At 43.6% G+C, this 23,380-nt stretch overlaps 2 protein-coding genes across 2 annotated transcripts in view; one reads left to right on the plus strand and one right to left on the minus strand.

The window, feature by feature from the left end:
* Nucleotides 1-5,497: 5,497 nt before the first annotated feature.
* LOC102249919 (ZAR1-like protein) lies at nt 5,498-11,026 on the minus strand. Its single transcript, XM_005865636.2, has 4 exons — nt 9,965-11,026; nt 9,089-9,181; nt 7,889-7,963; nt 5,498-5,751 (listed from the first exon to the last, which is right to left on the minus strand). Exons 1-4 carry the CDS (start codon nt 10,694-10,696, stop codon nt 5,608-5,610), a joined length of 1,044 nt encoding a protein of 347 aa, XP_005865698.1. The 5' UTR covers nt 10,697-11,026; the 3' UTR covers nt 5,498-5,607.
* A 4,147-nt stretch (nt 11,027-15,173) lies between these two features.
* The window catches only part of LOC102250218, a 16,398-nt gene continuing 8,191 nt past the window's right edge, over nt 15,174-23,380 (plus strand). The window contains exons 1-3 of the mRNA XM_005865637.2: nt 15,174-15,272; nt 16,690-16,951; nt 19,459-19,522. Coding sequence (XP_005865699.2) covers nt 15,174-15,272; nt 16,690-16,951; nt 19,459-19,522 — 425 coding nt within the window. The remainder of the gene's footprint in view (nt 15,273-16,689; nt 16,952-19,458; nt 19,523-23,380) is intronic.

Genomic DNA, 23,380 nt, shown 5'->3' on the forward strand with positions numbered 1-23,380 from the left:
TTTTTAAAAGACCCCAAATAACTGCAGCAATCTCAAGAAAGAAGAACAAAGTTGGAGGGATCACAATACCAGATATCAAGCTATACTACAAAACTATAGTTCTCAAAACTGTCTGGTACTGGCACAAGAACAGACATATAGACCAATGGAACAGAATAGAGAACCCAGAAATCGGCCCAACCCATTATACTCAATATTTGACAAAGGAGGCAAGAGCATACAATAGAGTCAAGACAGTCTCTTCAATAAATCGCCTTGGGAAAATTGGACAAATACGTGCAAAAAAAATGAAACTAGACCACCAACTTACACTGTACACAAAAATAAACTCAAAATGGATAAAGGACTTAAACATAAGATGGGAAACCATAAAAATCATAGAAGAAGCCGTAGGCACAAAATAGCAGACATCTGTCGTAGCAATATCTTTACCGATACAGCTCCTAGGGCAATGGAAACTAAAGAGAAAATAAATAAATGGGACTTCATCAAAATAAAAAGCTTCTTTACAGCAAAAGAAACCATCAACAAAACAACAAGAAAGCCCACTGCATGGGAGAATATGTTTGCCCATGTTATCTCCCATAAGGGTTTAATCTCCAAAATGTATAGGAACTCATACAACTTAACAAAAGGAAGATAAACAATCCAACTAAAAGATGGGCAAAGGACCTAAATAAACACTTTTGAAAGAGGATATGCAGAAGGCCAGGAGACATATGAAAACATGCTCAAAGTCACTAATCATCCGAGAGATGCAAATCAAAACGACAATGAGGTACCATCTCACACCTGTCAGAATAGCTATCATCAACAAATCAACAAATGACAAGTGCTGGAGAGGATGTGGAGAAAAAGGAACACTCGTGCACTGCTGGTGGGAATGCAGACAAAAACTAAAAATGGAACTTCCATTTGACCCATAATCCCACTTCTAGGAATATATCCCAAGAAACCAGAAACACCAATCAGAAAGGATATATGCATCCCTATGTTCATAGCAGCACAATTTACAATAGCTAAGATTTAGAAATAGCCTAAGTGCCCATCAGCAGATGAGCGGATTAGAAAACTGTGGTATATCTACACAATGGAATACTATGCTGTTGTAAAAAAAAAAGGAATTCTTACCATTTGCAACTGCATGGATGGACCCGGAGAGCATTATGCTAAGCAAAATAAACCAGTCAGAGAAAGATAAGTATCACATGATCTCACTCATTTGTGGAATATAATGAACAGCATAAACTGATGAACAAAAATAGAACCAGAGTCATAGAAGCATCAAACAGACTATCCAACCTATGAGGGAAGGCAGGGGGTAAAGGGGTAAGTGATCAACCAAAGGACAGGGGGGATGGGGGAGGGCATGTGCTTGTGGGTGGAGGTGGCCAGGGAGTGGTCAATGGGGGGGAAAGGAGACTTATGTAATACTTTAAATGATAAAGAATTTAAATTTTAAAAAGACTGAATATCATACCAAGCATGTTTTCCAATCACAACAATATGAAAGTAGAAATTTACCATAACAAGAAAGAGGAAAAATAAATATCTGGAGATTAAATAACATGCTACTGAACAACCATTTAGTCAAAGAAGAAATGAAAGAAGAGATCAAAACATACATAAACACAAATGAAAAAAAAATACATAGACACAAATGAAAATGAAAACATGACATACCAAAATTTGGGGGATGCATCAAAATCAGTACTAAGAGGGAAATATATAGTGTTACAAGTCTACCTCAAGAAACAAGAAAACCCCAAATAAACAATCTAACATTACACTTTACAGATATAGAAAAATAACAAACAAAGCTCATAGTCAGTAGAAGGAAGAAAATGAAAATCAGAGTGGACAAAAAAATAACCTAAATGTCCTTCAATGGATGACTATATAAAGATGATGTGGTGCATATATACAATGGGAATACTACTTAGCTCACACACACACACACACACACACACACACACACACACACACAAAAAAAAAAAAGGTGAAATATTTCCATTTGCGACAACATGGATGGATCTAGAGAAAGCATGCTCTGTGAAGTAAGTCAGATAGAAAATAATATGGCATGTAAAACAAAAAGGAACAAACAAAACGTGAAGACAAATGCATAGATATAGACAACAGAATGGTGGTCACCAGAGGGGAAATAGTGTGGGGGGAGGACACAGAAGGTAAAGGGGGTCAAAATATAATAACATAAGGAAATTAGACTTTGTGGTGTGAGTACCTATTAGAGTATACAATGTCATAAAGTTGTACGCCTGAAATTTATGTAACGATATTAGTCACTATTACCTGAGTAAATTTAAAGAGAAAAATATTTAACCTAAAATAAATTCCATGGATTGTAATCACTCCCTGGCTGTTACTCACAAAGAGAGATCTCCCCTGTCCACACCTGTACCACAATTGCTTGAGTGAGACACTACAGGAAAACAACTATAACCAGGCATATCTCAAACAGCACAGAGTTTCAAAAGGAGCTCTCAATGCTATCAGACAATTACAATTACAAATACAATTACACCTCCCTGATCATTTCAAATTCCCAGTACCTGAGACAATTATTTCACACCTTGCTCTCCCTCCTCAGCCTCCCACCCCTTTCCCTTTCTACCTGCCTCAGCTAATGACTTTGCTTCATAATTCATTCAGTAAATAAAACAAACCAGATGGTCTTCTCCTCACCCTCAAATTTATAAACCTGTCTTTAACTAGTTCATATTCTAAGTGCTCCATCCTTTTAAAAAAGGGGATCATCACTGCTTCTATTCAGGCCTAATCACTCCACTTTTCTCTGAACCCATCCCTTCTCCCTTTTCAAGGGTTTTGCTCCTGTCTGAGTGTCCTCTCCCTGCTGTGCCTTCAGCTTCCCTCTACTGAATTATTTCCAGGAATATACACACTCACTCAGTACCTCCATTTCCCACAAATGTCCTTCTCACTATCACCAATTTGGTTTTTAACAGCAAAATTTCTAGAAAATATCTCTACTCACTACCTTGACTCTATTAGCTTTAGCTTCCATCCCTACCATTTCATGAAGTTCCTCAAGCCACTCCCCCCCTCAAAATACTGTTTTATCTTTGCTTTCATGATACCATCCTCTTCCTATCATTCTTGACCACCTCTTTTACCTAACCTCTAACCTCTTGCTACTCAGAGTATGATCTACAGGACCAGTGGCACGAGAGCACCTGGAAGCTTGTCAGATTTGCAGACTCAGACCCCAGACCAACTGGATCAGAATCTCCAGTGAACAGATAACTCCCAGGACATTAAAGTTACAGAATCATTGCTCTAAATGTTCGTGCCCCAGAGTCCTATGCTGTACTCTTCTTCTAGGTCAGTGGTCGGCAAACTGTGGCCCCTTGAGTATGGCTCTTCCACAAAATACCACATGCAGGCGCACACCTACAATGCGATTGAAACTTCGTGGCCACATTCAAGGGGCCAAAGAGCCGCATGTGGCTCGCGAGCCGCAGTTTGCCGACCACTGTTCTAGGTGATCCCACCCAGGTCACTGGCTTTAAATACTATTTTTCTACAAATCTCTCTCTCTAGCACTGATTTCCCTCCTAAATTCCAGATTCATAACTCAATAGCTTATATCTCCATTTAAATGTCTCAAATATTTCAAACTTAATATGTTGAAAACAGAAGCCCTTACCCACGCCACTACAAAGCCCTGCCAAAATAAGACAGCTAAGTTTACTGAGCCCTCTAAGTATTGCAGGTTCTATACTAAGTGCTTAACATTTATCAGCTCCTTTAGTTCTCACCCCACCACCAGGAGACAGGTACCATTATAGTTCTCATTTTAGAGAAGAGTAATTGAAACAAAGAAAGTTCCCCACAATCATACATCTCTTAAGTACCACAGCCAGGATTTGAAATTAAATCATCTGATCCAGGAACATGCTCCTGTTATTCTTTTTTTTTTCCTGTTATTCTTAATTCCATCTGCCCTTAGCTCAAAGAACTCTAAAAGTCATCATTTAGTTCTTTATCATCCACTTCCAATCCTGTATGTTACATCTCCAAACATGATCTTGAGTAGAAGTACTTCTCTCCATCTCCACAGCTATCAGCCTTGACCTAGCCATCATTTTGCTCATGTGTTCATGAACCTCCTAACTGGTCTCCCTCCTTCCACTCTGCCTGGTCTTCCCTCACAGCAGTGAGTGTTCTTCTTTTTCTGTAATCTTCAGCCAAGGATATGTTTTTATTGATTTTCAGAGAGAGCCAGAGAGAGGGAGGGAGAGGGAGGAAGGGAGAGAGAGAGAGAGAAACATCGATGTTAGAAACATTGATCGGTTGCCTCCTATATGTGCCCCAACCAGGGATCAAAGCTGCAACCTAAGTATGTGCCCTGACTGGGAATGGAGACCACAACCTTTTGGTGTACAAGACGACACTCCTACCAACTGACCCACCCAGCCAGGGCAGCAGTGAGTTTTCTAAAGTAAGAATTGATATCACTGCCTTGTTGAAACCCCTTTGTGGGCTGCCATCTGCTGGACCATGGCTGAAGGAACCCTTTGTGACCTGAGCCCTGTCTTCTCCAGCCCACACCCCACATTAGCCTTGGGAGCTCCTATTTCTGGGACATGCCAAGTACATTGTCCCACCCACTCTGGGCCTTTGCTCTTGCCTTGGATCAAAACCATCTTTTTCTCCCAGGTCCTTCATCCTGAAAGTCTCCATTGTCATGTTGCCTCTTTCTAACCACACTATCTAAAGCAAGGATCCTCAAACTATGGCCCGCGGGCCACATTCGGCCCGCCGAAAACATTTATCCGGCCCACCGGGTGTTTTTGCCGCCGCTGTGTACATAGGAATTTGTTCATAGTTTTTTTTTAAACTATAGCCCGGCCCTCCAACGGTCTGAGGGACAGTGAACTGGCCCCCTGTTTAAAAAGTTTGAGGACCCCTGATAAAGGGTCACTGTCAAAGCACCCTGCTTCCTCTATAGCACTTACCACATCTGAATCTGAGAGAAAATATAATAGGGAAGGTCCTAGGGGCAAATCCCTTGTCCATCTGGGTTCACATCCTGGCTCTATCCCATGATATCTCTGCAGCTGCCTCTCTTCACCTGGTAAGAAGGGGTATAATAGACCCCACTTCCTATGGCTGCTGTAATGAGTTACAACAATGCCTGGCACCACTTACTTCCTGCTGTTGAAGTATTTTCTATCTTTATTATGTGTCCTTTAGGGCAAGGACCTGGCCCCTAGATCATCTCTATATTCCCAGTGCCTAGAACACCCAGTTTATAAAAGTTTGTCAAATGAATACTGTTCCTCTTCCTTGTTCCCTTAATAAAAGTGATAAAGTGCCAGTTATGTACCATTTCCCAATGATTTTTTTTGTTTTTACCCTGGATTCACCAATTAATGTGCCTTCATGGTCTATTTTACATGCATTTATTTCATTCTATTCATACTATATAATTGTTATACAACCTAGAAAACGTACAAAAGCCTAATTCATTTCCAAAACCCAGTCAGAGCTAAGGTACAAAAAAGAAACAGTACAGTAAGTGACAAGAAGTGCTGGGGTGACCTATACAAATCATACTGTCTGTCACATGATGTATTTAATGCTGTAAATGTTGCCACAGGAGAATCTCTTGTCTTTGCAGCGGCCACATAGTTCCTGTCGATGAGGTCTCCTTAGGTCAATGTTTCTTTTCTTTAGAGGACAGGAACAACGGGACTTTAAACAAGTCTTTAGAAAATAAGGAACAATTTGGACACAATCAAATTAGTGTTTCAAATGTAATCCTCAAGCCAAAATACTTCCCATCACCCCCTCCGTGGTATCTTCATCGTCCTTTGAGTCCTAGGAAAAGTCCAAGACCAAGTTGTATAAAACCACTCTTATCCCATTAAATGGCATGCATTTGTCAAGATGAGTGATCAAAGATGATGTTTTAGAGAATATCACTGAGCCGATCAAGAAGATCTCATGTAAAAGAAAAGTTTTACATGTTAGAGTTTTATAGAGTATCTTTACTGTGTAAGTGTTCACATTTATAACCAGGTGTGAATGAAGGGCAGTGGTGAGTATTAAGTGACTTGATTATCTACATTGGAACATTTAAAAACACCAGCACAGTGATTCTCAACCAATGGCATTTTACCCACCAGCAACATTTGGCAATGTTTGGAGATATTTTTGGTTGTTACAACTAGGAAGGAAGGTGTTATAGAGGTAGTTAAAATTTTTCTTTCCTTTCTGGACATGCACGATCTTTTCTGGACATGCCTGATCTTTACTAGAATTTAAAGTGTTTTTAACCATGATCCCATTCTGTCTTCTGATAAATAAAATTACACTCCATGAAGACTGGTATACTGCCCGGCCCACTCTCCCAATTGATAATCACTGCTCCATTTTAGGCATATGTCCATAGCCAAACAGAGTAGGTCAAGCTTTACCTTTTATATTGTGAAAATAGGCATTTTAATTTTTCAAAAAAGAGTCAAGTATGATTTATCAAATCTTGTACTACACATTTACATGTTCCACTCTCCTATTGATAAGTATGTGCCCTTATAAGAAAATTCTAATAGCAAATACTCGCATGGTACTTACTATGTGCACTGTACTTGCACTTTACATAGATTAACTTAATTCTCACGATACCCTTGTAAGGAAGAAAAGGCTCAGTTTTAAAAAATTCGGTTTCCTCTAAATGTGGGCTTCTGTTTCTGGCAATAATGGATTAGTATGTTTGACCAAGCTTCTTGTTTAGGACAACTGGAAAAGCTGAGCTAAAAAGTAATAATAATTCTTTTAAAATAACTATTTAAAGGCACCAAAAAATTATCCAAGCATTAGAGAAGGAAAGCCAGAAAGAGAGGTGAGCCTGACATTTGGGATTATTTTCTCTCTAAAGGTATCTGCCAATTCTGGAAGAGGTGAAAGACAGTAGACTTCTGAAAATGGGTTTAACAGAGGGATGATCTTAAATATTCCAAAATGGAAGAACCCTAGTAAACAATTCAAATTTTTTATTGAAACTCTGAAAGGCTATCCTCTAAGAATAAGGATGAGCCAAAACATGACCAGCCTTCACAGATCCCAAAGCCCAGTTTCAAAAGAGCTCATCCCTGATTGAAAAATAGTAAACTGAAATTGTTAGTGTCCCCATCTGCCCACCAGAAGCAAAAAAAATCTTCTGTGGAAGAAGATACTACCGTAAGCCTCGATTATTACTGTAATTTTGCATATACAATATGTAGTCCTCAATAAAAAATAAACAAGTGCAAGAGAAAACAGAACAGCACACTTGAAAACCAAGGAAAATCAAGAGTATAGCAACAGAACCATAGGGAATAGAGTTATATGGTACAGATGTTAAAATAATTACGCTTAATATGTTTAAAGAAATGAGAATGATATTTCCAGCAGAAAACTGGAAGTCATTTAAAAAAACACACAAAAATTCTAGTACTGGAAAATACAATAACAAATCAATAACTCAATAGCAGATAATGCATGTAAAGCACTTAGCCCAAAATTTGGCACATAGTAAAAGCTTAATAAAGGTTACCCATTAAATTATTACATCCATACACAGGGTGTTTGAGAAAAAACACACTACCCCATACATAAACACACCACCTAAGGCAACTTAAGACTAAATCTCCCATTACACGCGCCCCCCCCCCACAAAAAAAAGAAAAAAAAGAATTTATGCTTTTTTCCTTAAAATATTATAAAAATTCAAACATATAGAAAAAAACCTAATACTCCTACACAAATATCCAATTCTATCAAATCCAAACATTATGCCACAAAAGCTTCATGGTAACAATGAAAATATTTCAGACACAAAGGAAGTGTTCTATATGCTTACCTGACACTGGATTGCTTCTACCCGATAAGGGTTAAAACTCTTATGGCATTTGCAACAGAGTTGTTTGAAATAAACCTAAAGAGAAATTTGTATTTTTTTAAATCCAAGTTTATATGTACCCTAGGCTCCCAGTTTTTAAGTAACTCATTCCTTTCCTTTGTACCACCAATACACATAGTTTCTAGGCTTTGTACATTTCCTCGTGCACACTTTCTCCCTACCTTACTTGGTGAACTCCTATTTATCCTTTAAAATCCTGCTCAGATATCACAATGCCTTTCTCCTGACAAGGTTACTCATCCCCTTCTGTGTTATTTCTGTACCATGTCCATGCCACGGGTGCCATTGATTATCACCAAAGCACACTGTGTCTGCGTCACTGCTATCAGTATAAATATCTTGAGGATGAGTTCTATGTCTTTGTATCCTAGTGTCGTGGAGGGTTTGAATTAAATCCACTGTTTTTCTTCTGGCAAGAAAAGGAAAGTACTTTTAGTTTAGTTTAAAAATCTATCTACCTTCAGATATAGTAAATGACTAGTGTGAAAAGTCATGCTTTCATTCAGGCCTTAGCACACCTCTTCCTCTACGGTTAGGGACTCCAACTCAAATGCTCATAATAGTTTGTGACATAGACCAGCTATAGACTGTTACAAAATGAAGGGAAAGGAGAAAGAAGCTGCTTAGCCCCAGCCTACTGTTGATGTGATTGTGCAAGAAAATCTGAAAACACAGACTGAAATCTTCCCCAATCTGAATATGTTGACAACTAATTCAAAGTAAGGGAGGAACCTCCTTAGCCTAAAGAAGTTCTCTTATTGCCCCACCTGTGGACAGACAGTGGAAATTCCTTAGCGCTAATGCCCAAACTTGTTCAAAATACAACTGAAAAATGATTACACAAAGTCCTAACGTACACAAGAACAAAAGTTCATCTAAATAACCTGATATGTGGTCCAACATAAGTACCAAACCCAACAGAACAAACACCAGGACATGGGTCGGCAGCCTCAGGAAGTCATGTAGACTGTCCAGTTCAGTTCAGTTCATTTACTGAGCACCTATTATGTGCCTGGCATGGAGGATGCCACGATGAATGCGACAATATTAAGTTACACTCCAATAAAAAGTACTTTCTTCCTCCACTTAATATCTGTACCTGCCCCTACCCTCATCCATGTCCCATACACTTTTACTCACCTTACTAGTTCCAGAAATGCACCACACATAAGCACTCTCCCATCTAGTCTTACAATCCTTACAGTGAAAATAGGCATATTTTCGTTCCAAAAACTGAAATAAAAGAAGTGTCTTTTATTATCCAGGAGGGAAAAAAGCCAGATCCTTCTTTGCTTGTGGCTTAGTATAAGAAATACAAAAAGCCTCCTTAACCTCACTCACAGCTGTTCTCAAGGTTATTACATTAATTTGGTGTCTCATCTCTGAAGGATTACTCTGGGATTCTTCTACCTGCTGCCTCTCACACTTTTTCAATCCATTTTCCACAATGCCATAAGCACAGTCTCTCCAGAATGAGATTATGATCATATATTTCACAGACTTGAAATCCTTCTTCATCTCCTCATTCCAATTAATAATGGTTGCCAGACTTTTGGTTTGCACATGCTTAAAGCTGGCACCATATTTCACCAGTAAGTTACAAAACACAGAGGCCATGTAAAACACCAGTTTACACACCCAGCCGGGTGGTTCAGTTGGTTGAAGTGTCATACCATACACCAAAATGGTTGTGGGTTTGATTTCTGGACAGGGCACATAACTAGGTTTTGGGTTCAATCCCTAATTGGTCATTACGTGAGGCAACCAATCGATGTTTCTCTCTCACATTGCTCTCTCTCTCTCTCTCTCCCTTACTCCCTCTCTAAAAATCAATAAACATATCCTTGGTAAGAATTTTTAAAATAACATTTAAATACAGGTTTTCAGAACTTCCTTTCCTTCATCAAATAAAGAGAGGAAGCCAGGAAAGATTTTGTTCTTGTTGCCCCAGAAATGGAAAAGAGGAAAGAGAGAAAGGGGCCAGCAGAGGGCTGAGGAGGGGAAGACAAAGTTCACCTGGAAGTTGGGTTTCCTGAGAGGGTGGGCATCTCCCTGGGCCTGCTTGCTCCGCCCAGGACTAGAGGCATCTTCCTCCAACTTGCCCTGCTGCCAGAGTTCCGCCTGCTTGTCCTCTTGTGATGTTGGCAGTGGTGATGACTTCTGCTGCTGCTGCTGCTGGCTTTCCTCTGCGGGACTGGAAAGAGCATCCCACTCCTCATCCTTTCCATCCTTCCGCAGCCGGATCAAGTCCCTGAGGTCCATTGCTGGTGAATAGAGGTCCCAGGCTGGTAGGGGTGCCTTGGGGCCCCTGCAGCCCCAAAAAGAGCAGCTGCGCAGGGTGAGAGGGCCCAGCGAGCACTGCACAGACCTGTCCACACGTAGGCTCACCTGCACGCCTGCCTCCTTGGTGTTGGCCTTGCACAGCCTCAGGCCCAGGCTGGGGTTCATCTGGGAGAGAATAGCCTTAAGCTGTGCCCTCTTGTAAGGGTCAGTGCAGTAGGCCCAGGCATTCGTGGGCACCACCAGCCCCGTCCTGGCCAGGAAAGTGGGGGCACCAGTGTTTTGACTCCAGTCAGGCTGTTGGTGGTCAGAGAGTCCAGGCTGGCCCAAAGGCAATGTGTTCCCATAGTGTGTTCCCTGGTACAGGCCCTGGGGAACTCGGACAAAGCGCTCCATCTGTTGTCCAGGCTTAGCACAATATATCCTGGTATAGTTTGCTTGTGTCCTTATTCTGCCTTCCACCTTCATCTGCCCCTTCTTTCTCCTGGTCAAGTTGGTTCAGGTTCATCCGAGCTTCTCCATTTATTTCAGAGCTGCTGCCTATTACCTTAATTGAAGGGGGTGGTGGGAGGAGAGCTACCTACCTTCAAAGGCCTAAATGCCACCTGATTCGAATTGCTCTTCCCTATATCTTCAATTTGCTGCTCCTAAATCTCTTTTCAAAGCTGTTTTTCATTACTGACTTATTCACACACATGCTATAATTAGCCATTCATTTATTTATTCCCATGGTAATGTACCATTTCAAGATCCTTTTTAATGCATATAATAAAACAAATGCAAGAAGTAATTTGAGCAGCTTTATAGTAGAAGAGTGTAAGGGGGGGAAATGCATAATTATGACAGTAAAGGCCAGAGGAGCAGGGAGCATAACGTTATGGAAGGGGACGGGTGTATATAGTGAGAGAAATATATTTCAGAGGGTTATATGACATGCCAAAGGCTCCTAGTGAGAACCACTACCCCTCCCCCAAAAAAGGTGGGGGAAGCAATTGTTCTGATTTAGTGGGTGAATTCAGATTTAATAAAATGATAGTGAAGTATCTGAGGTCAAACCCACTTGTTATATGATTATTTTAAGATTAAATGTGAAGCACAAAGCAGACTCACATGTTGAGTAAGTGGCAGCTATCCTATATAATAAAAGCCTAATATGCTATGTGTCTGGTTGTCCAGTCATCCGTTCAACCAATCAAAACATAATATGCTAATGATATGCTAAGGGAGCTCAACCTCTCTCTATGATGAGCACTGACCACCAGGGGGCAGACAATTGACCAGCCGCTATGACATGCATTGACCACCAGGGGGCAGACACTCAACGCAGGAGCTGCCCCCTGGTGGTCAGGAGCGCTGCTCAGCCAGAAGCCAGTCTCACCGCTGGTGAGCGCAGCGGCAGTGGTGGGAGCCTCTCCCACCTCTGTGGCAGTTGGACATCCCCTGAGGGCTCCCGGACTTCGAGAGGGTGCAGGCCAGGCTGAGGGACCTCCCCCCACCCCAGAGTGCACAAATTTCGTGCACCAGGCCTCTAGTTGTTAGATAAGGATCCCAGGCCTGTGTTCTTTGCTGTTCAGACCTAGGTGATCATAAGCTTTGGTATTTTTCTATATTGGTCAGCTTCCTGCTACAGCTGAAGGTTATGATCAAACTGAAATGACATCTAAGGAACCAAGTAAAGCCCACCCTTGTTCTAATCCAAGGCTGCTTCTACTGCTTACTGCTCAAGAGCCTTCCAGAAGCAGCAGGGCCCATGGGCAGCTCCCACCTCCAGAACCCAGTAGAAGGCTTTCCAGGCCATAAACAAACCCGAAGTAAGCCTTGTGGGCATGTCAGACCCTGTGCATGAGGACAGGGTCCTGCCTTCCGGGGAAGTTTGAAGGGGACAACAGGCTCACACGGGGTGGTCAGTACCCTAAGACTGTAAAGGGCTCTAGGGCAGCCTGCAGAGGGGAGCAGCTGACACCACAGGAAGAGTTACGGTGGATTCCCCATTTCTCAGGCAGGGAGACAGGCTCAAAGTTCTTGAACCTGCTATCTAAGAGCATCACAGGACTAGAGCTTCACATGTCAGCCCACCCACTCCACAAGGAGCAGCAGCCAGAAATAGGTCATCGTCCTGAAATTGGACAATGAATGGATTTGGGCTGCCAGTCACTACTTGAGCCAATTAAGCATGAGACAGGGTTGAATCTTGTATGAGCATTTATTCCAATAATACTGGCAGCATGGGAGAGCGGCAGGTCATTCTGAAAATCTGCTCTGCCACCCCTCCCACAAGCCAGCTGCTTATATTGGGTACAAGGACCAAGATTACATAGGGAAGTAGGTAAAAAGAATAAAAATGGGTATAATAGTTACAAATTACAGGCAATGCCAGGCTGGGGGTTGCAAAGGGCAGGCACCTCTGGGGACTCCATTGTTTTGGCAACAAAGTTGTTAATCTTTCCATGATAATGAGAGGAAGAACCAAGATGGCAGTTAGATAAATGCAATACTCAACACCTCCCACAACCACATCAAAATTACAACTAAAATAGAGAACAACCATCATTCAGAACCGCCTGAAATCCGACTGAATGGAAGTCCTGCAACTAGAGAAGTAAAGAAAAAAACACACTGAGACTGGCAGGAGGAGCAGAGGTGTGGAATAGGCTGGTCCAACACCACATGTGGCATTTTTTTAAAATGGGAGAGATATCTAGGCTGTGGAGGCCTCCTGTGAGGGGTCCCAGCCCCAAACCAGCTCAGTGGACCCCAGGACAGGCACATGAGCTGAGAAGAGAAGTGCCTGTAACTTCAGGCTATAAAAACCAGTGGAGAGTGGCTGAGGAGAGCCAGACAATTCCTCTTGAAGGCCCTGCACTCGGACTTGCTCAGATTCACTCCCTCTGAGCTCCAGCACTGGGGCAGAAGCTTGGGGGGATCCAGCGACATATGGGGAGAAACTAGATTGTCTGGCATTGGAGCAAAAACTCGGGGGTGGATTTCTCCCTGACAGGGGTGTTCGCAGCAGTCATTGTCCCTATGCTGAGACCTCTCTGATCTTAGAGATGACTGGCAGAGGTCATATCTGAGTCTCCACCAACCTGTCCCACACTGTTCATTCCTCCCTGTGATTCCTTGAGACTCTGCCCCACCCAATTTGCAGCCCCACCCAAGCTGTTTGCAGTGGCTTTTCCATATAAATGGCCTGTCCTGGCTCAGACTTCAGACTTTCCTAAAATCTCAGACAAGCAGCAGAAGGCATCAGTGTGCTCCATACCACTCAACAAGAGGCCCCAGGCCCAGCACTAGCAGCAGCCTGCCTTGCTTCACAGCCTGACCTCTCCTGGGCACTTCCAAGCCCAATACAAGTAGCAGCCATCTACAGATGGCTCTGTAGCTTGTGCTCAGTGGCCCCAGGGCGCAGGCAGTGGCTGACTTTGCACCTCCAGGGGGCCCAAGAGCCAGTGCAGCTGGTGGATAGCTTCAGACCACACCACATTACAACTCTACACATCCATGACTGACAAACTCAAAGGGCAGAATCAGTGAGCACCAAAGCTCCACTGAAGCAAATCCTGCTCCATAGGGGTACCTCCTGAACATGAGCTCTTCTGCTGTAGGCACAGCTGGTCCTCACAGCTAATTGGACTGGGGTTCAATCCCTCTCAGTGATGCCAATAGCAAGCAAGGCTCAACTATAACAATGCACACAGCCCACACAGGGGCACACCTAGAGTGCCCATCTCAGGTGACTGGGGAGGCTGAGCCACTGGGCCCTATAGGAGGCTACTCTACCAATTCCAGGAGACATAACAGCTCTACCTAATACAAAGAAACAAACACAGGGAAGCATCCAAAATACAGAGACAAAGAAACATGCCACAAATGAAAGGACAGTAGAAATGTCAAAAAAAAGAACTAAATGAAATGGAAGCAAGCAAACTACAGATACAGAGTCCAAAACAATGATTATGAGGATGCTCAAGGATCTTAATGAGAGCTTCAAGGGACTTAGTGAGAATTTCAAGGATCTTAGTGAGAATTTCAAGAAAATTAGTGAGACCATCAAAGACATGAGAAAGGACCAGTCAGAAATGAAGGATATACTAACTAACATGAAGAATAATTTACAGGGAATCAACAGTAGAGTAGAGGATGCCAAGAATCAAATCAGCGATTTGGAATATGAGGAAGCAAAAAACACGCAATCAGAAGAGCAAAAAGAAAAAAAAATCCAAAAATATGAAGATATGTTGTATGTGTATTCCCCCACATCCCGCGTGGTTTAGGGTTTAGGATCTGGAAGAGATGCCACACACAAATGAAAGAGAAGAGACAAGAGATAATTTGGAAATACTGGGGGGCCAGGCGGGCAAGTCCAACTCAAGGGGAAGGACCTCCACTGGTGCCCAGGCTTCGCCAGCCTTTTATTCACTTTGGTTAAGCATAAAACCCTTAGTCAGGCAGGTAATTGCAGTAACAAACAGGCTATCATAAAGGTCAGTAAATATTAGGAGGATTTACTCTGAGACTATTTGGTCAGGAAATAGCTTGAGCCCCCATTGTCAGGACTAGACAATCGGTGCATAGCTCAGGCCCTGCCGTGGGTACAAGGGTCACCAGCCTTCCGGGATCCTTGTTTGCACTTCTCTGCTAGTGAAGACAATGGGCGGCCTCCTGCAAAGATAGTGTAAGGAGCCCCTAGGATAACTTCAAGCAACCAACATTCAAATCATAGGGCTGCCAGAAGAAGAGAGAGAGCAAGAAATCGAAAAACTATTTGAAGAAATAATGACAGAAAATTTCCCCTACCTGCTGAAAAAAATAGACTTACAAGTTCCGGCAGCGTGTAGAGTCCCAAACAAGATGAACCCAAAGAGGCCCACACCAAGACACATCATAATTAAAATGGCAAAGTTTAAAGACAAAGAGAGAATTTTAAAAGCATCAAGAGAAAAACATGAGTGAATATCTTACAGGAACTTCTAAGACCACAACTCTTGCACAGCCCAGATACATGCTCAACAGAAGCCGCCTGAAGCACGGTCCAGATATGAAAGTCAGCCAAAGCCTACAGCTTTCCCTAGGCACATAAAAAGCCTGCTCCCTCCCCATTCCCCACTGACTCCTTTCCCAGATTCAGTCCACCTGTACCCAGGTGCCTTCAATAAATATCATTTTGATTACACTGAGCCTTTAGTCCAGTGGTTCTCAACCTTGGCTGCACATTAGAATCACCTGGGAATCTTTTTAAAATCCTGATTTCTGGGCCTCATCCTCTGGAAATTCTGTTTCTTTGTTATCATCCTCTGGAAATTCTGTTTCTTTGTTACTACAGTGGGGCCTTGACTTACGAGTGTCCCGACTAATGAGTTTTTTGAGATACCAGTTGTCTCTCTGCCGATTTTTTGCATTGAGTTGATAGAGTAATTTGAGTTAACGAGCTCCTTAACGAGCTCCTTAACGAGCTCGGTCTCAGAACGAATTAAACTCGTAAGTCAAGGCCCCACTGTAGTAACAAAGAAACAGAATTTCCAGAGGATGAGGCCCAGAAATCAGGATTTTTAAAAGATTTCCAGGTGATTCTAATGTGCAGCTAAGGTTGAGAACCACTGCTCTAGTCAGTTCTGTGCGACCCTGGCCCAACCCGGAACCTTTCAGTTGGTGCCGAAAACCCGGGAAGGTCTGGCAGTGGACCCCAGGACAGGCCCTGACTCCCAGCAACTAGGCATTTGCCACTCGGTGACTGTGATCAACCGACTCCAGAGCAGGCCTCTTGCCCATGGGAGACACCCAGCCATGCTTACACATGGCTGAACTCCTGCTGGTTGACAGGTGCCTGCCTAGGTCCTGCGACCCTTCCCTCACCCTTTTGGGCTGTATTGGGTCACACAGACGACTGGATTAGGGAGCAACCATTTCTCTGCCCTCCAGACATCAACACCAGACACCGAATTGCCTGGTAAGTGGCTTTAGTCTGTTTTCCTCCATCTCTCCTGGACTGTCCTGTCATTTGGGGCTTGGAGCCCAAATGTACAGCCAGCCCCCCGAAAATCCAGTGCTGGTTGGGACAAGTCCTCCAGGGGAACCAGGTTCCCTTGCCCACTCTCCTGATGAGGATGCCTGTCATGGAGGGAGGGCTCCATCCATTTCTTGTGAAAGTTAGGGGGAGAAAGGGACGCCTTTCTCAGCCTTAACTTCACAGAAAATAGACCTTAAGCCATAGCCCATCACCACGGGGAATTCTCAATCAGCCATTCCCCACACCACACCCCTGGGGTGTTTCTATTGCGATACCTCTTGGCTGCAATACAAATTAGACAATGGGTCCCAATGGCCCTAGAATGGTTCAAATTCTCACTGATCTTGACAACTTTTGCTGCCGGCAGGGCAAATGGTCTGAGTTCCCATATATCCAGGCTTTCTTTGCACTCAGGACATGACCCTCACTTTGTAACAGCTGCTCTCCCTCACAGATTTTCCTCCTTCATTCTAAGCCCCATGAGGATCTCAAATCCTTCTCCTCCTTCACCACTTTTGATCCCACCAACCATCACCCGGTTCCCCAGCCTATGGCTCCTCCGTTTCAGCAGCCTGAGAAGGCAGCCCATAAGGCAGTTAATTATGAGAAGCTAGCAGAAATCACCCAGGACAAGCATGAGAATCCAGCTGTTTTCCAATCATGCCTCACCCAGGCAATGAGAAAATACACCAATTTAGACCCCATGAGTCCTGAAGGTACTATAATCCTCAAGCTCCACTTTATATCTCAGTCCACCTCGGACACACAGAGGAAGCTCCAACAACTAGAGGACGGCCCTCAGACGCCACAAAGAGACCTCTTAAATCTGACCTTTAAGGTCTTTAATAATAGAAACGGGGAGACCCAAATCCAAAAACAAAGGTGAGATCAGGCCAAGGCTGAGGCCCAGACGAAGGCCTTCCAGCTCTGCCACCACTCTCGTGAACCCCAAACAAAGTGCCAACCAAGGGTAAGTCAGAGGCTAAGCCTCCTCTGGACCCGTGCTTCAAATGCAACAAGAGAGGACACTCGACCAAGTCCTGCCCAAGCCTAAGACCCCCGCCTGGGCCCTACCCAAGGTGCAGAAGGGAAGGCCACTGGAAATCAGACTGTAGTCTGGCCCCTCCAGGTCAGATCTCAGCAAGGCTGCCCTCTGGATCCAGTTTGGAGCTCCCAGACCTCCTGGGACTTGCCACCAAAGACTGAAGGTGCCCAGGCCCTGACAGGGCCCCACAGACTTACATCACCAGGAGAGAGCCTCGGGTAACGACTGTGGTGGCAGGTAAGCCAATCTCCTTTTTAATTGACACTGGGGCCACTTATTCTGCCCTCCCCAAATTCGCTGGGACCCTTGTCCCCTCCTCAGTCCCTATTATGAGGGTTGAAAGATTAGTCTCAGTCATTAGCCACCTCACCTCTATACTGCATCTTACTAAATACCCCCATTCACTCTTTTCTAGTTCTACCTCAGTGCCCGACCCGAACTACTGCACATCCCCTCATAAACGACAGTCACCTACCTCAGTTTCACTCTCACCCCACAAAGCCACACCATTTCTTAGACTGTACAGTAAAAGCCTTATCTCCTCCATCACTGTCCCCTCTTCTAAACAAACAAACAAAAAAGAATACTCTCTTTTCTCAAACTCACTAGATACTCTTGCTTCTCAGTTCCCAACTTCAGTCTTCTCGCAAAGCTCCTCTATGGCATGACATGGCGAAAGGCCCCCCTCACTGAGCCTTTAGATCTCAAGGCCATCATTCTCACCCCTTTAATGCTTTGAAAACTGCTCTCACCTCAGTGCCTTCTCACCTCCCTTCCCCCTTCCCAAAGAACAACTTTCTTCACTACAAATGCTTACTTAACAGTCCAGCTACTCTCAGAAGCTGAACTCATTACCACCCAAACCTTAGCATGTTATCTCTAAGGAAAAATGTGGCAGTTTTAAATCCAAGTGGCTAGAGGCCTGGGAATAGGCGGCTGGGTCCGCTCCCTCCTCCCCCTGCCTTTTCTCCAGCCTCATGTGCCTATACATAATTTTCCAAAGTCTTTGGTAACTTAAAGGCTTTGGAGCATTGCTGGGTTAAATTATAAACATCTAAATATTTTAAAATAGCATAAAATATTGAAACATTGATTGCTAGACAATTAATTCACCTGCTCTTAGTTTTTATTACAGAGGTCTCTTGTACTTTGTTTAATGTATATATTCTTGAAAGTAAGAGTGTGTTTAAAGTGTGTTTATAAATGTAAATGCTGGTTGTTTACTTTTTGGCTAAAAGTGGTTATTTGTGAATGGGTAGAAGGTTTGTGTTGTCCAGTGAGTCAGGACTTGATCACTCCTGACGTCTGAAGGGACCCCTCTCTCCTAGGAAGCTAAAGCAGCCCCGCCCAGGCTCTCTCCTGTTGCTTAAGTCCTTATACCTGAGCCTAGACTTTCTTTATTTCCACCGCTCATTCATAGTCCTTGACGCTATCATTGAAAGCCTCAACAGTTCTTCCTGCTTGGTATTTAGGAACCTCTCTCCCCTTTTCTAACCCTCTTAAAAGTCAGTCACTGCAAAGGACACCAAGTCAGGAATGAGCCCATAATACAGGGATATAACAAAGCAGACCAAGAGGCCAAGACAGTGGCTCAGAAGAAGCCTCCATCTCCCCAACTCTTAGCTATACCCCATATAACGCCCTAATACCCTCCAGAGGAACTGCAGTCCCTACTAACTCTTGGGGCCACTCAGGAAGATCCATGGGAAAATACATCCTTCCCCAGGGACAGGCCCTGAGATATCTTACGGGCTATCCACAATTCCCTAAGTATAGGATACATTTACAACTCCCAAAATCCCTCATCACATGTCCTAGCTTAGCCTTCTACTGAAAGATATCACCAAAACCTATTTTACCTATTACTCAGTATCTCCCCAAGGACAGGTTAGATTAAATCTCCTTCTTTCCCCACTCATCAGTCAAGGGGCCAAATCCCTGGACAAGACTGACAGACTGACTTCACTCACATGCCCCCTATTTAAAAAACACACACACAAATATCTCTTAATCTTAGTAGATACCTTCTCAGGCTGGGTAGAAGCATTCCCCACTAGGTCTGAAAAGTCCTCTGAGGTCACACAAGCTCTCATTCAGCATATCATTCCCAGATTCAGCCTCCCCACCTCGTTACAATCAGATAATGGACCTGCTTTCATATTTCAAATAACTCAACAGGTCTCTTGCACTCTGAACATCCAGTGGAACTTACACCACCTACGAGCCCCAATCTTCAGGCAAGGTAGAAAAGGCAAATTCCTTAATTAAGTCTCACCTAACTAAATTAACTCACAAAACAAGAGAACCTTAAACTACTCACCTACCTCTAGCCCAGTAGTTCTCAACCTTCCTAATGCTGCGACCCTGTAATACAGTTCCTCATGTTGTGGTGACCCCCAATTTCATTGTTACAAATTGAACATAATTAAAGCATAGTGATTAATCACAAAAACAATATGCAATTATATATGTGTTTTCCAATGGTCTTAGGCGACCCCTGTGAAAGGGTCGTTCGACCCCCAAAGGGGTCGCGACCCACAGGTTGAGAACCGCTGCTCTAGCCCTTATGCACATCCTCCTTTCTTAGTCCCTTTGAACTCATGTATGGAAGACCCTTCTTATTAGGAAACTTCCCTTCCACAGAGACCCCTCTCAGAGACTATGTCCACATTTTAAATCTCATTATACAATTACTGAAGAATATGCTGATCAGGTCTTCCCTCAACTTTTACAGGAGACATCCCCCCTACTCCTCCTAAAGGAAATACATCAATAATTTACAGCCCTGATGGCAAAGCCCTCAAGTACTCTTAACTGCCCCAATTGCAACTAAACTATCAGGGCATACCCCATGGTTCCACCTTTCCAGATTAAAACCCATCCCCAGAACACCTCCATCACATGAGCTGGAGTCCCCTAAGTATTACAGCCACCAGATTGGGCCCACCAGACTCCGCCTTACCCATATCCCAGAGGAAGAGGACAAATGAGTGAGCACCCCTGCACATGCCCCCTATGTACTGACCCTACCAACCCTGACTTCCTGGAAAGCCCATCTCCTCTCCCAGTACAAATCCTACAAGTCCTACTACTGCCTTTGCATCAGGATTCTCACCTTTCTATGGGACTTCCTTCTACAAGGGGACTTCAATTACCCATGGGACAAGATTTCCTTCTTTCTAAGTCCAGGACATATCCTTTAGTCCACCTCTTCTCTCTATACCTTTCAGCTTGTCTCAATGATCAGGGAATTTTCTTCCTCTGTGAAGAAAACACATGCATCTGCCTCCTCATCAACTGTTATAGGAGCCTGTTCTCTCGTCTATCTCTCACCCAATGTAGGCGTAGCCCCCAATAATCAGTCTTTACCTGTCCCTGTAACCCATCATATCTGACACAAAAGAGCAGTCCAGATAATCCCTCTCCTCATAACCCTTGGCATCACAGCAGGAGTTGGAACTTCCATAGGGAGCTTAACCACTGCTCTCCTATTTTAAAATCCTGCCTCAGGACCTACAAGAAAGCTGTGGATGCCCAACAAAGGGAAAAACTTGGAAAACAAAAACCTCACCCCATTAGCTTATTAGGTTATTCCATCCCATTAGCCTTCCTGGAAAAAAAGATAGCCCCTCTTGCATATCAGCCAACTGACTAATAAATTATATACCCAGGCTTCCACATTCCTGCAGATTGTCCAGTGACAACATTCCCCCACCTGGTGCAGACTGTCCCATCTGAACAGTGCAAGATATTTTCAAACTTATTACAGACCTTTGGCTCCAGGGTAATTTACAGGATTTCTCTCCAGATCACATCTATTTGTTTATCTTCATAGTGCTTCTGAATTTTGCAAATCTCTTATATCCCTGAAATGGTCCCCCAACTAGCCCTAGACCCATGGTCGGCAAACTGCGGCTCGCGAGCCACATGCGGCTCTTTGGCCCCTTGAATGTGCCTCTTCCCAAGCCTTAGAAGTACCCTAATTAAGTTAATAACAATGTACCTACCTATATAGTTTAAGTTTAAAAAATTTGGCTCTCAAAAGAAATTTCAATCGTTGTACTGTTGATATTTGGCTCTGTTGACTAATGAGTTTGCCGACCACTGCCCTAGACTATCTTTTAGCCAAAGAGGGAGGAATTTGTTTAATTGCTAACCCCTCCTGTTTTTTTTTTTTTTTTATCTAAACTCTACAGGTCAGATAAAAAAAAAAACCCACAACACATTCTACAGAATACTCAATGGCTGAAGGAGATCAGTCAGGACAGCATAGAGCAATCCATATGGTCCAGCCTACAAGCAGCTCTGCCCAAATTAACCTGGCTTTTACCCCTAGTTAGACCCCTCTCGATGCTCTTCCTGGCACTTATCTCTGGCCCGTACATCCTAAGAGCCTTTTCCTTCTTCCTCCAGAACCACATTCAGGCAATTACCAATAAATCCATAGGGGAAATGAAGCTGCTCCAGACCTCTATCAGATATCATCCTCTCCCTCAATCGCCAACTAACTAGAGACAGCCCTGCCCCAACTCCTAAACATACGGCCACTGTCACTATGGCTGATACTTAAAATATGACTTAACAAAAATTCCCTCAATGCCTAATCTTTTTCTTTAATCAAGAGTCCACGACGTCCAAAATCCCACAGGAAGTAGACCAAGAGAAAAGCGCCCTTTATCCCTCTCTATATCCCTCTTCATTATATAACTATAAAGACGGGAATGAAAGGGTTAACTGGAGACCACAAGGCTTTGAGCCTTACAAAAATCTAACAAATGTCAAAGGGAAACTCATTCTGTAAACCTGAGCCTTGTAAATGTTCCCCTTGAGTGAATATCTTACAGGAACTTCTAAGACCACAACTCTTGCACAGCCCAGATACATGCTCAACAGGAGCCGCCTGCAGCCCAGCCCAGATACTGCATCAACAGAAGCTGCCCGAAGCACGGTCCAGATATGAATGTTAGCCGAAGCCTGCAACTTTCCCTAGGCACATAAAAACCCTGCTCCCTCCCCATTCACCACTGACTCCTTTCTCAGATTCAGTTCATCTGCACCCAGGTGCCTTCAATAAATATCATTTTGGGCCCTAACCGGTTTGGCTCAGTGGATAGAGCGTCGACCTGCGGACTCAAGGGTCCCAGGTTTGATTCCGGTCAAGGGCATGTACCTTGGTTGCGGGCACATCCCCAGTAGGGAGTGTGCAGGAGGCAGCTGATTGATGTTTCTCTCTCATCAATGTTTCTAACTCTCTATCCCGCTCCCTTCTTCTCTGTAAAAAATCAAATATATATATAATTTTGATTACACTGAGCCTTGAGTCAGTTCTGTGTAACTCTGGCCCACCTGGAACCTTTCAGCAAGGATCTACAATGATTCCTCTACCCAGTAAAGCTATCATTTAGAATTGAAGGTCAAATAAAGAGCTTCACAGACAAGAAAAAGTTAAAGGAGTTCATCACCACCAAACCAGTATTACATGAAATGTTGAAGAGTATTCTTGAAGAAGAATCAAAAATATGAATAATAAAATGGCAATAAATACATATCTATCAACACTTGAATCTAAAACTCAAACAAACCAGGAATCTAATGAACAAAGTAAACGAATTAATAAAATCAAACCAGAGGCATGGAAACATGTATCAGATTGATGAATCTCAGAGGGAAAGAGGGAAGGGGGTAGAAAAAGATTAAACAAAGAACTTATATGCATACTAGAGGCCCAATGCATGAATTCGTCATGGGTGGGGTCCCTAGCCTGGCCAGCGATCTGGGCCAATCGGGGCCATCTCGCCCAGTCCTGATCAGGGCCAATCGGGCCAGCTTCCCAGGGGGAGGGACCATGGGAGGTTGGCAGGAGGCAGTTGCTGTGTTGAGTGTCTGCCCTCTGGTGGTCAGTACACATCATAGCTTTTATATATATATAGACTAGAAGTCCGGTGCACAAAATTCATGCACGGAGGGGTCCCTCAGCCCGGCCTGCACCTTCTCCAATCCGGGACCCCTTGGGGGATGTCCAACTGCCGGTTTAGGTTCAATCCCACAACTGGCAGTCAAACATTCCTCTTGCAATCCAGGACCACTGGCTCCTAACTGC

Source organism: Myotis brandtii, unplaced genomic scaffold (assembly GCF_000412655.1).
Source record: "Myotis brandtii unplaced genomic scaffold, ASM41265v1 scaffold2081, whole genome shotgun sequence".
Classification (NCBI taxonomy): domain Eukaryota; kingdom Metazoa; phylum Chordata; class Mammalia; order Chiroptera; family Vespertilionidae; genus Myotis; species Myotis brandtii.

Excerpts from the sequence above, each read along its gene's own strand:
- LOC102249919 (XM_005865636.2), bottom strand. The coding sequence starts at position 10,696 with ATGAAGGTGGAAGGCAGAATAAGGACACAAGCAAACTATACCAGGATA. Across the intron at positions 9,182-9,964 it reads TCAGGAAACCCAACTTCCAG|TTTTTGGAACGAAAATATGC; the intron begins GTGAACTTTGTC and ends CTTTTATTTCAG. Across the intron at positions 7,964-9,088 it reads GCATTTCTGGAACTAGTAAG|GTTTATTTCAAACAACTCTG; the intron begins GTGAGTAAAAGT and ends ATTTCTCTTTAG.